The 17,446-nt window shown below is 53.8% G+C and overlaps 1 protein-coding gene and 1 pseudogene across 3 annotated transcripts in view; both read left to right on the top strand.

The window, feature by feature from the left end:
- Positions 1-17,446, top strand: part of LOC308419637 (nucleophosmin-like) — a 506,796-nt pseudogene that overhangs the window by 116,071 nt on the left and 373,279 nt on the right. The window lies entirely within an intron of this gene.
- Positions 1,198-17,280, top strand: NTRK1 (neurotrophic receptor tyrosine kinase 1; the record flags this gene model as incomplete). Of its 2 annotated transcripts, XM_080915687.1 has the most annotated exons (17): positions 1,198-1,424; positions 4,429-4,503; positions 4,726-4,797; positions 6,332-6,400; positions 7,039-7,190; positions 7,366-7,508; positions 9,609-9,741; positions 11,723-12,052; positions 12,420-12,437; positions 12,593-12,648; positions 12,901-13,003; positions 13,419-13,565; positions 13,860-13,990; positions 14,128-14,300; positions 15,437-15,677; positions 15,962-16,120; positions 17,095-17,280. In XM_080915687.1, the coding sequence occupies 17 exons, from the start codon at positions 1,213-1,215 to the stop codon at positions 17,278-17,280; spliced, it is 2,400 nt and encodes a 799-aa protein (XP_080771813.1). The 2 variants fall into 2 exon arrangements, with proteins under 2 accessions (XP_080771813.1, XP_080771812.1); XM_080915686.1 differs by lacking the exon at positions 12,420-12,437 and having other exon boundaries at positions 1,213-1,424.

Below are 17,446 nucleotides of genomic sequence, written 5' to 3'. Positions count from 1 at the left end.
CTCCCGAGGTTACTTTGAACTTAATTCCTTGGTGCGGAGTATGTCCCCGTCAAGTCCCTTGGTTTTGGCTCAAATCCCTAGGAGACAAGCGGTCTCTCTTGAGGTTCCTCCTTCATTTGATTACTTTAAGAACTCAGGATGCTCGGCGGGTCTCTGCATGTGTATTTGTTCAGAAGCACTTGGGGGACAGTTCATGCTGGGCTGATATCTCTTAAACGTGACACTTATATTTGCAGTCAAGAAGGCCATTGCGCAAGACTTGCGCTTTGGTGGCCTGGATGCTGGGTCTGAGACTTCCCAGGCTCGCAAATACCAAGAGCCGACGGTTCCTAGCGCCCACGTCCAAAGAGCTAAGAGATCTATTAATTTCTCCGCTCAGAAATCGATGCTTTGTCAGGGCGGCGATCGATGCCAGGCTTAGTCTGCCTGGCCATACCCCAGCTCTGGGGTCCCAGCTGGCTGACTAGGATTGGGAACTGACCCTAAGATCGGAGAGGCACAGCCTAGCAAGGCTCCGAACCGCTCTCCCCTGGCCTTCGAGGCCCCAGGCTGATGGCAAGCGCCGAGCCGCGAGGGCTTCTAGCGCCACCCCGTGGCCTCTTACGGACCGAGAGGTCTCTTTACAATCTCCCTCCAGCTGTGTTCAAAGGACTCTTCTCTACTCGTGTTTTTCTCCCCAGGACCTGCCTGGCCAGTCACGCCAAGGCCGGCTCCCTTTCTTTACTAGGGTCTGGAAAATGTTCATCTAACTTATCCTAAGGGACATGCGCACTCTCTTAGGCAAAGTGCACCGTGAGGCTGGCTGGGATGACCCGGACTTCAACCTTTTTTTCTTGCTCAATCTCCCCCCCCCCCCCCGTCCCCTCAAATCTGAAAATGCAGCTGTTTTGCTGTGAGAAATAAGGTATCAGCTTCCTAGCTCCCCCCCCCCCCAGCCTCAGAAGACACTTGTGAGGTGATCCGTGGCAGTCCCCCGCCCCAGGTCTTCTGCAGCCGCGAGGGACATTAGGAAGGCGAGCTGGCATTAGGGCCCCGAAAGAGGAGGGGGCACTAGGGGCATCGGCAGGCGGGGCGGGGCGGGGCCGTGGGTGCCGCCCTCTCCTGGCGGCTGGTCTTTAACACCGCCCCGCGCACGTGTCGCGCGAGGCCGGGCGGCGGCAGCTAGGAGCGCACGGACGGCCGCGCGGCCCGAGCTAGGCGGGCGCCGCCGCGATGCTGCGAGGCCAGCGGCGCGGGCAGCTGGGCTGGCATCACCCGGCCGCGGGGCTAGGCGGTCTGATGACTTCGTTGATGCTGGCCTGTGCCTGCGCCGCATCCTGTCAGGAGGCCTGCTGTCCCGTGGGCCCCTCGGGGCTGCGCTGCACCAGGGCAGGGACCCTGAATACCCTCCGCGGCCTGCGGGGCGCTGGGAACCTGACGGAGCTGTGAGTGTGTGTGTGGGGGGGGAGGGGCACGGGGTCAGGTGGGCACAGCCCTTCCCCGAGGGCGCGTACTCACCTCTGGCTTGAGGGGCCAGGCTTGGCTGCTGTAGGAGACTGGCACGTGTATGTAGCCTTTGGTTGTGCTTGTGGCTTCTTCTGCCACCACCCTGGCAAAGCCGCGCAGTCACTGTCTGGATGTCGCCCAGGATTAAGGGTAGCTAGTTGTGGTGCTGGTTTGGGGTAGAGCAAGACGGAAACTCGGTGGGTCAGGTATTGGTCCAGCGATCTAGGATAAGAACCCTTTTGTGGGGTTCAATCAAGAGGCCAAGTTCCTAAGCCCACGGAGGAGTGGTTAGCTGTGTAGAATTTGGCAGTGTGGGACCTTTGCTATCTTCTTTTTTTTTTAGGGGGGAGCCAGCCCCCAACCTCTTTCTGTCATGCCCAGGGAATCCAGCTCTTCTCTGGATTTGTGACTGAGCTAGAGTTGGTGGGAGATGGTGAGGAACAGCTTGGTGTCTGAGCTCTTCTTTCCTTTCCACTGACCACAAGGCTTCTTGATTTGGATGCGGAAAAGGAAACCCCTTTGCCTCCCTCTCTGCTTGCCCTATCTTTCCTTTCTCCTTGTCTCCCTACTTGTATGAGAGTGTCAGGGCTGTTGCTGAGAGATTCTCCCTTTTTCCAGGTCCAGAGCTGGGAGGAACCTTCAGCTCTGCAGTACTTTGACAATGTGCAATCACCAGCTACAGAATACTTAAGTACTTTGTAGCAGCTAGTGAAACCTTCGAGAGTATAATTGAGCTGAAGGGACCCCCCCCCCAACCCCTCTGCATCACACAGCGATAGCTGGAAAATACTTGAGTATTCTGCGCGCTGGTGGAGCTAGCAGCCTGCAGTGATTGGCACCGAGTTACTGGGGCATCTTGTGGTAATTAACGGAGGTACTCAATCTCTCTCTAATGGCCCTAGGGAGACCAAGAAGAGAGGAGATGGTCTTGTCTTGGCCTGGGTCTAGGCTCCTGCATAGAGCATACAGTCTAGATGGTTGCTCCCGGGCCTGTCCATTCAAACAGCCTCCCGACTGTTTCCATCCATGTTCTCATTCCCCAGAGCCTTTGAAGACTCCAGGAGAGTCCAGCCCAGGGATGGGGTCAGTGGGCAAGCTTGGGCTATAGAGGAAGAGGCTGGCGGGGTGGTGAGCTGTGATGTCCCCCCTGGGTGGGGCCTGATCCTCCCAACTCCTCCTGCACAGACCTCTCCCTCCTCCCTCATCCGCATAGCTAACAAGAAGCTAATGGACTCGAATAGACAGATTGATTATGAATCTGAACAAATGAGGCGGCATGAAGCACACTGCCTGACAGCTCACACATACCCAGCTATATAGATCTTCTTAGCAACTCCCTGGGTCTCTATAGTTTGAAACCCTTGGGGGGCAGAACAGGGATCTGGACTCTCTCAATGTGGCTAGCAACAACTCCTTAGGCCTCCAGGGGACAGACACATACCCATCCTACGGGGGTCAAGGTTGGGATCAGGGTCCCTTGGACTGACCAGTTCCCTTGCTGCTCTTTTTACGAAGGGAAAGCCCCCAAACGAGGGAAGAGTTCTGAGAGCTGTCAGTGAATCAGGAGCCCCTAGCACACATGGGGATGGGGAGGAGAGAGGAGGATATGGACATGTCCCTGCAGAGGACATGTCATTACAGGGAGTGAGTTCACAGGAACTCCAAAATACCAGATTTACAAGATAGGACTGCGCCCACAGCCACTCCACCCCCAAGTGCTGCTTGCTCTCTGTCTGTCTGTCTGTCATCTTTTTCTTTTTTGCTTCCCTGGTTCTCAATCCTCTTCTCCATCTCAGGGTCTCCCTCTCCTTATCTGTATGTCTCCTTCCTCCAGTCCCCCACTGTCAGCTTGGTCTTGCTGTCAGTCTCTTCTGGGCTTTTCACTCTTTGTTTATCTGCCGTCCCTCTGCCACCCACCTCTGCCAGCCTTCCATGTCTCATGCTGTGTCTTCGTCTCTCTTCACCCACACACTCAGACTCCATCCACTCCACGATCCTCTCTCCCTTCCTGGGTCCCTCACGATTAAGGAGGGGTTGGGGGGCTCCACAGCTCTATGCTTCTTGCTTGCTTTGGGAAAGTGCTGGAGAGGAAAGAGTAGGGATTGCTGTGGGGGAGAACCAAAGGTTTTGAGGGGACAGAGAGAGTGGGGTGTATGTGTGTGTGTGTGTGTGTGTGTGTGTCTATGTGATTAGTGTCAAATATGTTTGGGAGCACAGAGTAGCGTGAAGATTGGGGTATCCTTAGTACTGGGAGGAGCCAGCACCTCTGAGAGCCTTCTTGTCCTTTGTGGAAGTGAGTCTCAGCACGACCCCCATCATTGAGCCTGTATCTGCTGCAGAAGCCTGCTATAAAAATGGAGCCCCAGGCTGACAATGGCAGTGGGCACTGACTAACATGTCTTTACACTTTCCTCTCTGTGTATGCATGGGAGAAGTGTGTGTGAGCTTTGTTCACGTGTGTCCTCCAGTGAGGGCATGAGGACACCCCTGTGTGTTTTTGTTCACTTGCCTCTGTGTTGCAGGAGGCATGTGAGAGTCTGCATGTGTGTAAAGGTGAGGGTGCAGGCATGCACACGTGTGACTTGTGAGTCAAGTCAGCATGCAGGGGGGGGGCATGTGCATGAATGGGTGTGTGAAGTGGGTCTGTGACTGGTGCATGTGCTCCTGTAAGGGAGGTGGGTTGGTGGTAGGCACAGGGCAACTCCATTGAGATCCTGACCCCTGTTGACCCACTCCTAACCCCCGTTGGCCCACCCATCTCCCCTGTTAAACCACCCTTCTCCCTTGTTGGCCCACCCTCCCCTATTGGCCCACCCTCCCCTATTGGCCCACCCCTTCTCCCTTGTTGGCCCACCCTCCCCTATTGGCCCACCCCTTCTCCCCTGTTGACCCACCCTCCTCCCCTATTGGCCCACCCCTCTCCCCTCTCCCCTCTCCCTGCAGCTACGTGGAAAACCAGCAGCATCTGCAACGCCTGGAGTTTGGGGACCTGCAGGGCCTGGGGGCGTTGAGAAGCCTGTGAGGACTAAGGGTAGACAGGGTGGGACTGGGCACAGGGTGGTGGGTACCCACACATATTGGGATCTGGAAAGACTTAAGGGTGGGAGAGGTGGGGGGGGTTCAGGAGTTTGAGGGGTCCAGGTAACTTTGGAAGGGATGGAGATGGGTGCACAGTTCCACAGGGGTATCTGCCTGGGTGAGCAGAATGTGGAGCTTAAATTCCTCTCATCCCTTCCCTAGAACCATCGTGAAGAGCGGCCTCCGCTTTGTGGCCCCGGATGCCTTCCATTTCACCCCTCGGCTCAGTCACCTGTGAGTGGCCAGGCTGGGTCGGTGGGGGCGGGGCTGAGGAGGGCCTCCAGACTTGGGCTCCAGAATGGGCTTTGTGCTCCCCAGGTCCAGCCTGGTCTCTCTTCCTCAGGGCATTTCTTTCTGCGTCGGGTTCTGAGTCTCATCAGCTGGGATCTTTGTTGATCTGCCTCTGTGTTCCATGCCTCAGAGAGACTTCTCATGAGCACCAGGCTCTCTGCCTGCGTCTGATAGGGTGTGAGGGGCAGGAGTTACAGCTACTGGTTCTGTAGAGGACAGAGGGACATGGAGTGGGTAGAAGATGCCTAGAGTCCCTGGTAGTCCCTCCCTGGGTTGTCATTTGCAGAGTTGGGCTGGGTCCTTTAAACTCTCACTTGGGTCCAGGGATTTAACAAGAGTGATGGTGTGTTTCCTACTGTGTGTCCTGGCTTTAAAATGTCCACTGAGGGTTGGAGATGTGACTCAGTCGGGAGAATATTTGCCTACTGTTCTTGAAGCTCTGGGTTTGGTCCCTACGGCCACATAAACCAGGTGTGGTGATATATACCTGAGATACTAGCACTGGGGAGGTGGAGACCGGAGGATCTGAAGTTCCATGTCATACTTAGCTACACAGCAAGTTCCAGGCCACCCTTTTGTCTCAACAAAACACAACAACAACCTAAAAATAATTTTAAAATGTGTCCCGAGTGGCAGTCCATGTCTCTCATGGCAGTGACCACTTGAAAGCAACCCAGGGACACAGAAAATATGGTCCCTGTTTTACAGATGAAAATTCTGGGAATTACGTTGTTTCTTGATCGGTGACACATGTCTGTCTATGGCTGGACAGGTGCAACACTCAGTTCCACTCTAACCCAAGGTGGCGGTGGTGCAGAGTGGTTAGGGCTGCATCAGATCAACTCATCCAAGTCTTTATAAAGTCAAGGCTGGCTAGGCAAGGCTAGTGGTTAGAGCAGTGGTGTGTGGTCAGCACAAAGCACTGAGCTCCTGAAACAGTTTCCTAGGTCCCAGAAACCGCTCTGGCTGGGCTCCCTCTTCATTTCCAACTATGCCCCTGGGCTTCTGCCTCCTGGAAGTGCTCTCAGAGGACCAGGAAGGAAGGGATGGGGGCCTGAGGAAGTACTTTGACATCCCCTGTCTTGAGGTTAGGCGGGGGGGGGGGGGGGGGTGTGAGAGTCTTGGTCCTCCCCTCCTCCTTGGTGGGGAGCACAGATGGAGCCCCTTATCCCAGCTGTGGCCTCAGCACTTCGCCAGCTGGGGCTGAGGTGTGGGGGCAGGGCAACCGGCTGTTCCCTTGGATCCCTTTCCCTGGGGTCAGGGAGAGGGTTAACTGGGATTAACCCTTGTTGTCCCAAGGAGTCTGTACTCAGAAAGACTTACCTGCCCACCCCATTCCCACATTCCCACATATCCTTGGGCATAGTGTGATGTTCACGTTGACTTGGCTGGGGAGGGGGTGGCAGACTCCTTTGGACTTCTGCCTCAGACTGGGTCAGAGTAAGGTCACTGGCTCAGGGCATGTGTTTTCCCACAGGAATCTGTCCTACAATGCTTTGGAGTCCCTCTCCTGGAAAACTGTGCAGGGCCTCTCTCTACAGGACCTGTGAGTGTGGACAGGGGCCTGTGTGTGTGATATGTGGCTGTGTGTGTTTGTGACCCCAGGACTATATGTCACTGTTTCTATGTGGAGCAGGGGAGGGGAGCGAGGTGCAGCATCTCTGGATGTTGTGTCTGTGAGCTTGTACTGGGGGTTATGTGCATGTCTGTCAGCCACTCCTCCATCAAAGCCTAGACTTCAGGGCTATTCTGGGCTGGGCTGAGCAGCCTATATGGATAAGTAGTGTGTGTTCAGGTTCAGGGCTGTGTTGAATAGACCACGGCCATCTTGGTGCTTGAGGATAGGAGCCCCATTCCCTGTGCATACACAGAACAGTCTACATATGTGTGATGGGTACCTAAGGCCTGTGGGCCATGGAAACCCACCCGTCCTTCTCTCCTACTTGACTTCCCACTCACTCTAGAGCTGGGATAGAGGAATCCCATGTAACCCTCAGCTGGCTGGCGTCTACAACTGTCTGCCCTTACTTCTTTTAGCAACTAAAGTCTTCTGACTTGTTGGTTATGGGCCTGGTCTAACTAAACCCCTCCCCTTCTGCCTAGACCCCTTGGTAGCCAGCCATCTCCAGGGCACTGCCTGGAGGAAAGAGGTTTCCCTGACTCTTAGCATTCCCTCTCCAACAGGACCCTGTCAGGGAACCCACTGCACTGTTCCTGTGCCCTGCTGTGGCTCCAACGCTGGGAGCAGGAGGATTTGTGTGGTGTGTATACACAGAAGCCTTATGGCTCTGGGCCTGGAGACCAGTTCCTCCCACTAGGACAGAACACCAGTTGTGGTAGGTAGTGTTGAAGAGGGGGAAAGCCTGGGGCCTGTCTAGAGGGACCTGGGGAAGCACTGGCAGGGGTTATGGACCCCGGAGGCTGGGGTTCATTGATTTAGGCTCATGAACAGGGTGGGGCTCACCAGCCCATACTTAGGTTCTAATGCCCCTCCATTCCCCGGGTGGGCAGGTGTACCCTCAGTGAAGATCCAGATGCCCAATGACTCTGTGGAAGTGGGGGATGACGTATTTCTGCAGTGCCAGGTGGAAGGGCAGACCATACAGCAGGCTGGCTGGATCCTCACAGAGCTGGAAGGGACAGTCACAGTAAAGGTGAGAAGCATTGCAGCCCCTCAAAGGGGACGAAGGACCAGGCCATAAGAGACAGCAAAAGTCATAAGGAGCACACAGGGGGACTGGGAGGACAGAGATGGCTCCGACAACGGGCTAGAAATAACAGCCTTGGGCTCCATCTTTGAGCAAGAGAGAGCTGTAGCTCACATGTGGGACCCAGAAGGGACCCAACAGACTATTCTTCCCACGTATTATCTCTCTAACTTAGGAAGATGAGGCCTGTGTTCCAGTCCCAGAGCCAATTACAAGGGCTTCTCCCTGGACTCAGGAAGCAGTACTCTCTTGGATATATTATGAACATATTACTAAAGGGCAGCTGGCTCCAACTCTCACTACTTATTTTAAAAATGTGTGCACTAGCACACATGCACGGGCACATGTGAGGTCAGAGGGTACACTCAGATGTTCATCCTCACCTCCCATCTTCTTCCACTTTTTTATTTTCTATTTTTTGGTTGCTGCCTGTCCATGAGCTTCCAGGGAGTTCCCTATGTCTGCCTCCTGTCCCACCGATAAGACCATCAGTGTTATAGGACCATGATGCTGAGCCCAGCTTTATGAGGGTCCTGGGGGCCCAAACTCGGGCCTCCTTCTTTCACGGAAAGTTCTCAGTTGAGCTTTCGCTTTCCGCCTTCACTAATTACTTCTTGGCATAACTTTCAGGAAAAAGGAAGAAAAAAAAAAGACTTCTGCCTGCTTTTTTTGTTTTCTTATTTGTAAACAGAGGTAGCCATGATGGGTTTCTAGCATCCTTCCTACCGTTAGGCAGTGCTCCGTCTCTATCTCTCTTGTCTGAGCAGTTTCCCCTACCTTGTATCTGTTCTCAAGCTGGCCACAAGCAGCTGACATTAGCTACAGTGTTTCTCTGTGTAACCTCCTGGCTTTCCTGCTCCCTCCATACATCCCAGTTAGGGCGTGGCTTTTTACAGAAGTTTTCAGGAAATAGGTGTTCGTAACATGTCAGTTCCCCAAAGAGATACCAGAGCCCGGGACTTCCCAGAGCTGACTGAAGATGTTTCTACACGCAGACATCTGCTTTATCCCTTCTCCATTGCTCACAGGCAGCAACCTTGCACTCTGGGAAAGCCACTCGGCAGCCATGATGCCAGGGTCTCCCTTCTTTACTTGCTCCAGAGGTCTGTAGCAATTGGAGTTGACTCTTCCTTTAAAGTGAGGCTTCCTAGACTGAACACCCTCATCCCATAAGACTACTTCCTAATTCCTGGATGGGCACAGCCCACTGTCAGAGCCAGGTACAATTGTGAACAAGACCTCTGAAGTTGCTGTCTAGTGGTACATGCCTTTAATCCCAGTGCCTGGGAGACAGAGGCGGGAGGATCTCTGAATTCAAGGCCAATTTGGTCCACAAGAGTTAGTTCTAGACCAGCTAGGGTGACATGGTGAGGCTTAGTTTCCAGGGGTGGGGCTGGAGATAGGAAATGGGAAAATTCTTCCGACTCCTTCAGCTTAGAAACAATTTCTGAACTCATCAGGATGGAGAATTCTTGGAAGGTCACACGTACACATGGTGCAGCCATGGTTTCTCAGAAGAGATAATCCAAGCTGGTTTTAATCTGTTGATGGTGATTCAGAATCAGCCATTTCTTCTCTGAAGTCACTCACTGGCATGCTTTTCCTTTGCCAAAGGGCCCAAGCTGCTCCTAGCTGCAACCTGTTAACAGCCCTTCGTTTCTGACCTTTCTGGGACTGACCGAAACTGAGTTTGCTAGAACTATGTGAGCCGGGAATGAGTTGGCAAGGTCCTGCTTGGTTGGGCTCTCTGATGAACTACATGTGAATGTGGAGGTTGGCTATCTGGCTGTGTGCCACCTGTCCCCTTGATCACCACCTCTGTTTTAGAGTACTGTCTACCTATTTCGAGGCTGGGCTTTGGTCTTTCTCTGACCCAGCGGGGAGCTACTTTACAAACTGTGAAGGAGGCCTGTTCTCTGCCCGCCTCCCCTTTGCTTCCCAGCCCTCCGTATAGAACCAGAGGGCTCCCAAATACATCAGCTCTACCCCCATCTCCTGCCTCTGCCTGCTGAAGCCCTCCTGATGACTCTCTCTTCTCTGGTCCAGAAATCTGGAGATCTGCCATCCCTGGGGCTAACTCTGGTCAATGTCACCAGTGATCTCAACAAGAAGAATGTGACGTGCTGGGCAGAGAGTGATGTGGGCCGGGCTGAGGTCTCTGTCCAAGTCAGCGTCTCCTGTAAGCCCCTGTGACAGCCCCTGAACCCACCCCACCCCATCTCCTCTTCCCTGAAAAGAGGGAGGGGGTGGATTGGATCGTGAGTGGGTGTCCCTACAGCTGCTCCCTCCCAGCTGTTTCCAGATTCCCATGAAAACCTGATCCCGCTTGGGAAGTGCTGGGGGCTCCTCAAGGCCAGAGGGTTGCAGATGGATTTCTTTCTGGCCCACTGCCCAAGCTTGCTACCTGAGGCCCTCAGCACCAGCTGCAGGCTGGCCTCGTTGCCTGTTTCTCTTTAAGGCTTTTGTCCTACCGCGTTTTATTTATTTATTTCACTTAGGGTGCTAGTCCAGGTTCGGGATCACCACTTTATAGCTGGTGAAGTCTCTGCTGGCCCAGGACTGAACTTGTTCCAGCTTGGGCTGACATTTGTGCAAACTGAACTTTGTGGGTAGAAGGAGCTCAGGGCTGGACGTCTATGAAGGGGGTTTACGTTGGTTCTGCATCCTGTTCTTAGGCAAACATAGGTTTAATCAAGGGGGCACAGCCATAGATAAGCATCCTAGTTGTAAAGGAGGGGAATTCCTCTCTTGAGTTCCTCTTTGTAATTGTTGCCTAATTTCTCTGGCTTTGCCAATGTACTATCTTTAATCTATGTTCCAGCACCATTTCTTTTTTTTAATTGTGAAATACACAGTTATGTATATCAAGCATACACAATGTTTATTTACATATTTATTTAGAGGTGAGGTCTTGCAATGAGACCCATGCAGCCCTGGGACTGCTGATCCTGCCTCAGTCTATATAATGCTGGGATTACCAAATTATCACAGCTGGATAACCTACATCCTTCAAGGAAGAATGGCCCTTGCCAGAGCCAAGCGTGGGGGTGCATGTCTTTAATTCCAACACTCTGGAGGCAGAGGCAGGTGAAGTTCAAGGCCAGCCTGGTCTACATAGTGAGTTCCAAAACAGCTGTTACATGGAAAAACCCTAACTTGGAAAAACCGAAAACAAGCAAGTGAGTGAACAAAAAACAAACAAGCAAACAAACAAGACGTACCGTTGTCAGGATTTTAGAAGACACCTTCCCTCAGTCCCAACTCCTTCTCCTCCATCCTCACTTCCTTGCTAAAATCACTTTCCTCAGGGGCTGGAAACTGCACAGTTTTGAGCATCCTCCATTGTCTGAAAGCAGTGACTGCTCTTGCAGAGGGCCCAGGTTGGGTTTCCAGCACCCACTTGGTGGCTCACAACATCTATAACCCCAGTTCCAAAGAATCTGAGGCCTTGTTCTGGCCTCCAAGGTCACCAGGCACACATACATACATGCAGGCAAAACACTCATACATATAGAATAAACCTTAGAAATAATACTTTTTTACATGTCTGCTTCCTGATTCATAAAATTTTGTTTATGAATCAATCACTTTATAAATCACGCACTTTATAAATGAAAACTTTATGTGTTATTTTTCTTCTTTTTTTGTGTATCTAAACTTTATGAAACACATCTGTGGCAACAGAAGTAACTATAATTTCTTTTTACTACATACACTGCATGGTATGAATGCTAGTGAGAATTCTCATGTAAATTGTATGTCTTTGTACATATACATTACACATGTATACTGCTTTCTTTTATTGAGAGGCTTTTGTTTTTGTTTTTGTTTTTGTTTTTTTTTTTGGGACTGTGACTGTCTCAAAACCATGTTTCTTGTTTGTCTGTTTCTGTGCTGGGCTGGTACCCAGACCTCCCAAATAGCTTAGATAGCAGGCCAGTCACTAGGCCTGTACTGGGCTCCATGTGTGACCGTTCAGTCTCAGATTTTGTCCATTTTCTGCCATATTCAGTATCATATACTAATTTTCTTCCAAATATGCCTCCTAGAGGATTTCTTAGGGTCTGATGTTTTGTTTTTCCTGACCTGTCCCCTGATTGGTTCCTCCCCTGAGTTCCCAGCCAGTTGCCCACTTCCTGTCACGTGCTTTCTTCCCATAGTCCCGGCCAGTGTGCACGTGGGCCTAGCAGTGGAACAGCATCACTGGTGCATCCCCTTCTCCGTGGACGGGCAGCCAGCACCATCTCTGCGCTGGTTCTTCAATGGCTCTGTGCTCAACGAGACGAGCTTCATCTTCACTCAGTTCCTGGAGTCGACGCTGACCAATGAGACCGTGCGGCACGGCTGCCTTCGCCTCAACCAGCCCACGCATGTCAACAATGGGAACTACACCCTGCTGGCTGCCAATCCCTATGGCCAGGCTGCTGCCTCTGTCATGGCTGCCTTTATGGACAACCCTTTTGAGTTCAACCCTGAGGACCCCATCCCTGGTGTGAGAGCTACCCTGAACCCTGCCCTGCTCCTGGGAGGACCTGGGTGGAGATCCAGCAATCTAGGGAGGTCTGGCCTCTTCCTGCCATGATCCTGGTTACCAGATATGGAGTGCTTTGTCCTGGACAGAAGAGCTGGTGGCCAGCTCTGTGCTTGTCCTCCTTTCCTGTCTCTCAAGCCGGGCCTGCTGAAGCCCTGAGCTGTTCCATCTATCCAGGCTAAAGGGAGGGCTGTGCCCTCCGGGCAGCTACAGCTCCCTCTGTCTTGAGGCCCAGAAACCTATCTATCCCATAAAGGAGCATCGGGGAAGGGAGGGCCTCTCTGTTATCCCTCTCTGACTGTTTTCTCTCCTCCTTCCTGCTGCAGTCTCCTTCTCGCCAGTGGGTGAGTTGCCTGGGCTGGAGGGCAGCTGTATTGTCTCAGCTGAAGGAAAGGGGACAGCTAGCTGGGACCCTGCAGTATGGCCAGGATGGGTAGCTGCCCAAGGAGACCTGGCAGTATGTGCCAAGGCCCACCCTCTGTGCCCCATGTCCCCACAGACACTAACAGCACATCAAGAGACCCAGTGGAGAAGAAAGATGAAACACCTTTTGGGGTGAGAGTGGGGTATGGAAGCTGATGAGGGGTGTGGGATGGGGTAGCTAGGCATGACTCCTTTGCCTGTCATTTGGAGCTCGAGCAGGACAGTCTGTTGTGTCCCGAACTTGGTTAGCTGCTTTCCCAGCTAGCTGAGGCTACTAGGGAAGCTGGATGCAGGGCTGGGGACTTGGCTCTAAATTCTCCTGTAGGATGGAGCTATGCAATGCTCAGAGTACAAAAGCCTGAAAGCCTGACCTGCTCCTTCTAGGTCTCTGTGGCCGTGGGCCTGGCTGTCTCTGCCGCCCTCTTCCTTTCTGCCCTCCTCCTGGTGCTCAACAAATGTGGACAGAGGAGCAAGTTTGGGATCAACCGTGAGTTAGCAGCGGTCTGTCTGTCTGACACCCATCCTACTGGCCTGATTTTCTGCCGGCTCTTCCCATCGATGCCCTGTGTTTGACATATGGGGGAAGGGGTTGTTTATGGGGCTATGTGGGGCTGGGGCAGGGCTGTTTTAGAGGCAGCAGCTATTTGTTGGTGGGTGAGCTGTTGTCAAACACCGAGTGGGTGTGAGGGTCTCAGTTCTGTCAGGAACAGGGAAGTTGTTTGGTACCAGAAACCAGATCGGGAGAGACCCTGGTACTTCCCTTTACTTGCCTACCATCTTGCTTTGGCACGACTCTGCCCCTCTTGCAAGTTAGCCAGTGGGGAGCCTGGCACTATTCAAGCTGGTCTGAGAAAGGATGGAGAGGGTGCTTGGACTATGATGTGGGCGTGTCTCTTCCCCAGGCCCTGCTGTGCTGGCTCCAGAGGATGGGCTGGCCATGTCCCTACACTTCATGACACTGGGTGGCAGTTCTCTTTCCCCTACTGAGGGCAAAGGCTCCGGACTCCAGGGCCACATCATGGAGAACCCACAGTACTTCAGTGATACCTGTGAGGAACTGTTATAGTAGGCGGGTGTGAGCTTGGTGTGTGCGTGCGTGTGTGTGTGTGCGTGCGTGTGTGTGTGTGTGTGTGTGTGTGTGTGTGTGTGTGTGTAGCCCCTGACCCAGGCCTCTCCCCATCCTATCTCAAAGTCTAGCCTGTCTCCTATCTCCCCACACTGGACTCTCTCTGGGCAGATGCTCCCACCCACCCACACCCAATTTCCTGTGTCTGCACTGCCCTTACCACTGCCCCATCCTGCCCAAGGCAGGGCTGCCTTCTGACTTTACGAGCCCCTCCCAGGTGTCCATCATATCAAGCGCCAGGACATCATTCTCAAGTGGGAGCTAGGGGAGGGAGCCTTTGGAAAGGTCTTTCTTGCTGAGTGCTACAACCTTCTGAATGATCAGGACAAGATGCTGGTGGCTGTCAAGGTGAGACTACGGTCCTGGTAGGGACTGCTGGCCTGTGCCCCTCAGAGCACCGTCACGTCAGGATGGGGATATTTGAATGAAACAAGATGAGATGGGGCTGGGGTCCCCTCCAGTTCCGTCCCCATCCCTACCCCTAGGCACTGAAGGAGGCATCTGAGAGTGCTCGTCAGGACTTCCAGCGCGAGGCAGAGCTGCTCACCATGTTACAGCACCAACACATTGTGCGCTTCTTTGGAGTCTGCACCGAGGGCGGCCCATTGCTCATGGTCTTCGAGTACATGCGCCATGGCGACCTCAACCGTTTCCTCCGGTACAAGAGCCCAGCCCCTGGCCCAGTCCCTGCATGGGTACCCTTGTTTGCCTGGCAGATGTCTGACTTTCCAGAAGCTCTAGGGACTGAAGGCTCATGTGCACCGTCTATAGGACTCAGCTACAAGAGGACCTGAGTGGGAATGTGCTCTGGGACTTAGGGGGCACTGGGTGGGTCAGAGTCGGTCAGGCGGGCCAGCCTAAGGTGTGTGAAGATGGGTTGGCAGAGGAACCTAAGGCCGTGGAGAGCTATTTCTTTGTTTGCCGACAGCTTGCAGGCCTGGACAGATGTTATCAGATGGGTCCCAGGCTGTGTGAGGAGCATTGGGAGGGAAGGCTGCTCTAAAAGGCTTTGGGCAGGAGGTTTGGACCTTCAGGTTTCCAGCTTGCTCTGATGACATGTTCACGGGTTTACTTCTCTGTTCTGGACTGGAGTCTCCGTTCAAATGTCCCTTCTTCCAGGAAGCCTTCTGTATTTCCATCCGTGCTGTGAGCTTATTCATACTCTACTCTCTGCTCCAGTGCCCTGGTCTCAAAGGTGTTCGACAAACACTTAGCGAATCGGAGAAGGCACTACCAGCAACCTTCAGGAAGAAAGGCTGGGAAGGGGCGTCATGTGGGCAGTGGCACCAAGTGATCAGGACGGCCTGGACTTTGGGGGGGCCATGGGGCACACTGGAAACCGTTGGAAAGGGACACTGTCCATGGACTCGCTGGACACTAAGGACAAAGTGAGGGGAGGGGACAGGAGATTCAGTGAGGACTCAGGGTGCTGGCCTGGAGCTGGAGAGGCTCCCTTCATGGGGAAGAGTGGGATGGGGCCAGGACTTAGCAAAGGCTGTGCTTAAGTGATGACAGTAATAGGGACAGGGCAGCCGGATGCTGCGGCTGAGTTCCTCCAAGGACTATGGGCTTCGTATCCTAGGGGGTGGGGTCAGCTGTGGAGAAAGACGAGCCTGTTTTCTCCCTTACCAGACAGTTGCCTTCTCCGTTCCTTCCTCCATTTTTGCCCCCAGCCTCTTCCTTCCTCATACCGGATTCTAGATGCTCCCCCCCACCCCACCCCACCCCCAGCTTCCAGGGTTCCATTCACTCAGCTTCTCCCTCTCAGCCTCTCTCTGTCTCTGTCTTTCTCAGGTCCCACGGACCCGATGCAAAGCTGCTGGCTGGTGGTGAGGATGTGGCTCCTGGTCCTTTGGGCCTTGGGCAGCTTCTGGCTGTGGCTAGCCAGGTGGCTGCTGGTATGGTGTACCTAGCCAGCCTGCACTTTGTGCACCGGGACCTGGCCACACGCAACTGTCTGGTGGGTCAGGGACTAGTGGTCAAGATTGGAGACTTCGGCATGAGCAGGGACATCTACAGCACAGACTATTACCGCGTAAGGGTCCCTAACCCCTCTCCCAGCAACTGTACTGTGCACAGCCTCCCTTAGAGTTTGTAAGACCCTGTACTGACAAGCTTGCCCTCCTCGTCCTCTCGCAGTGTGAGCTCTGGGTTCTGGTCTCTTGTCTCCCATCCCTTCCAGCACCTCAGCCCTGGGTGGGAAACTATTTTCTCTACTGGTCCCTCAACCCTGGCCCTGCCATACTTTCTGTCTCTTTAAGGTGGTGGGGATGGCTTTGTGGTTACCCCCAGAGTTGGTGATACAGTGTATCTCTGCAGGTGGGAGGTCGGACCATGCTACCCATCCGCTGGATGCCACCTGAGAGCATCCTCTACCGCAAGTTCAGCACCGAGAGTGATGTGTGGAGCTTCGGGGTGGTGCTCTGGGAGATCTTCACCTATGGAAAGCAGCCCTGGTACCAGCTCTCCAACACCGAGGTCAGCTCTGCCAGGCATCCTCAGGCCCTACCTTTGCCCCCCTCCCCATTTTTAATCCTCTCCTGGTCCTTCTCTTGCTCAGTCTCCCAAACCTAAGCCCAGCTAACGCCTGCACGGTCCTTAGAGCTCATTGTGGAGAGAGTCCAGGCCATGCCTGTGTGTGTTATAGGTCACAGTGTGCATTTACAGGGCAGAGGAGAGAGGGTGGGAAAGAGGAGACAGCAGGAAGCCTGGAGGTTAGCTGGAGAAAGGACAGCCCTGCCTTCCCCTGGCCGGCTAGCCACAGTTAGAGCAGACCCCAGGTGTTTCGTCTCCTCAGCGGCTCCCCCAAGCCTCCTCCTCGGCTCACAGCTGTCAGTTTCTATTTCTCCTTCTAATGCAGTCTGTTCCCTGGAGGCTGGTGGGGTGGGGGAGAGGGTTATAGATTTTAATTTTCTCAAGCACCGAGAGAAGGAATGGAATCAGTGCTGCCCATAATCTAAGTCCTCTAATGGGGATGGGGAGAAGAGGAAGAGAGGCACCAGGCGCCTTAGCCAACCATCTCCCTGTCACCAGCTCTTTGTCAGAGCCGCCCCAGCGGCACTTCCTGGAGTCTAACTATTGCTACAGTTTCTTTTCAGCTATATCCCCCACAGAGTGGTGCTCACAAAAGGGAGAAGCAAGGGTTGCCTCTGCTTTAAACCGAAACAGCCATCCTCGCCACCCCCCCCCACCCCACCAAGGCTGTGGCTGTCCCACACTGCTCTCTTCCAAAGCTGGGAGGCTGAGGCTGAGGGTGATGATCTTGATAATGTCATGCCCTCATCCTTAGCACGGCCCCCATCAAGTCCTCACTGGGCGTAACACTGGCCTTCTGGAGGCAATCCTAGAGTCAGGCGGCAATAGTCAGTCAGTCAGGGCCCATGTGGGAGAGCCTGTAACCTTCCTGTCCTGAAATCCTCAGTTCCCTCTCCTCTGTCTCTTCCGTGGTGCAGGCGATCGAGTGCATCACGCAGGGCCGAGAGCTGGAGCGGCCTCGAGCCTGCCCTCCTGACGTCTACGCCATCATGCGCGGCTGCTGGCAGCGCGAACCGCAACAGCGCCTCAGCATGAAGGATGTGCACGCCCGTCTGCAGGCCCTGGCACAGGCACCACCCAGTTACCTGGACATTCTGGGCTAGGGGTCTGGGTGTCAGGTCACCCTGGGCTCCTTCAGCACCCAGCAGCTACCACACTCAAGTCTCTCACCCTCAGCATGTGGAGGGGTCCGGCCGGCGGGGAGTGGAGGGTGGCCTTGCTTCATGGCCAGCATTCGTCATAATAGCAATTATATTTATTATCCCTGGC

Source organism: Micromys minutus, assembly GCF_963924665.1.
Source record: "Micromys minutus genome assembly, chromosome: 4".
Taxonomy (NCBI): domain Eukaryota; kingdom Metazoa; phylum Chordata; class Mammalia; order Rodentia; family Muridae; genus Micromys; species Micromys minutus.
The sequence above is the reverse complement of the archived record's forward strand: the minus strand, read 5'-3'. Positions and strand labels throughout refer to the sequence as shown.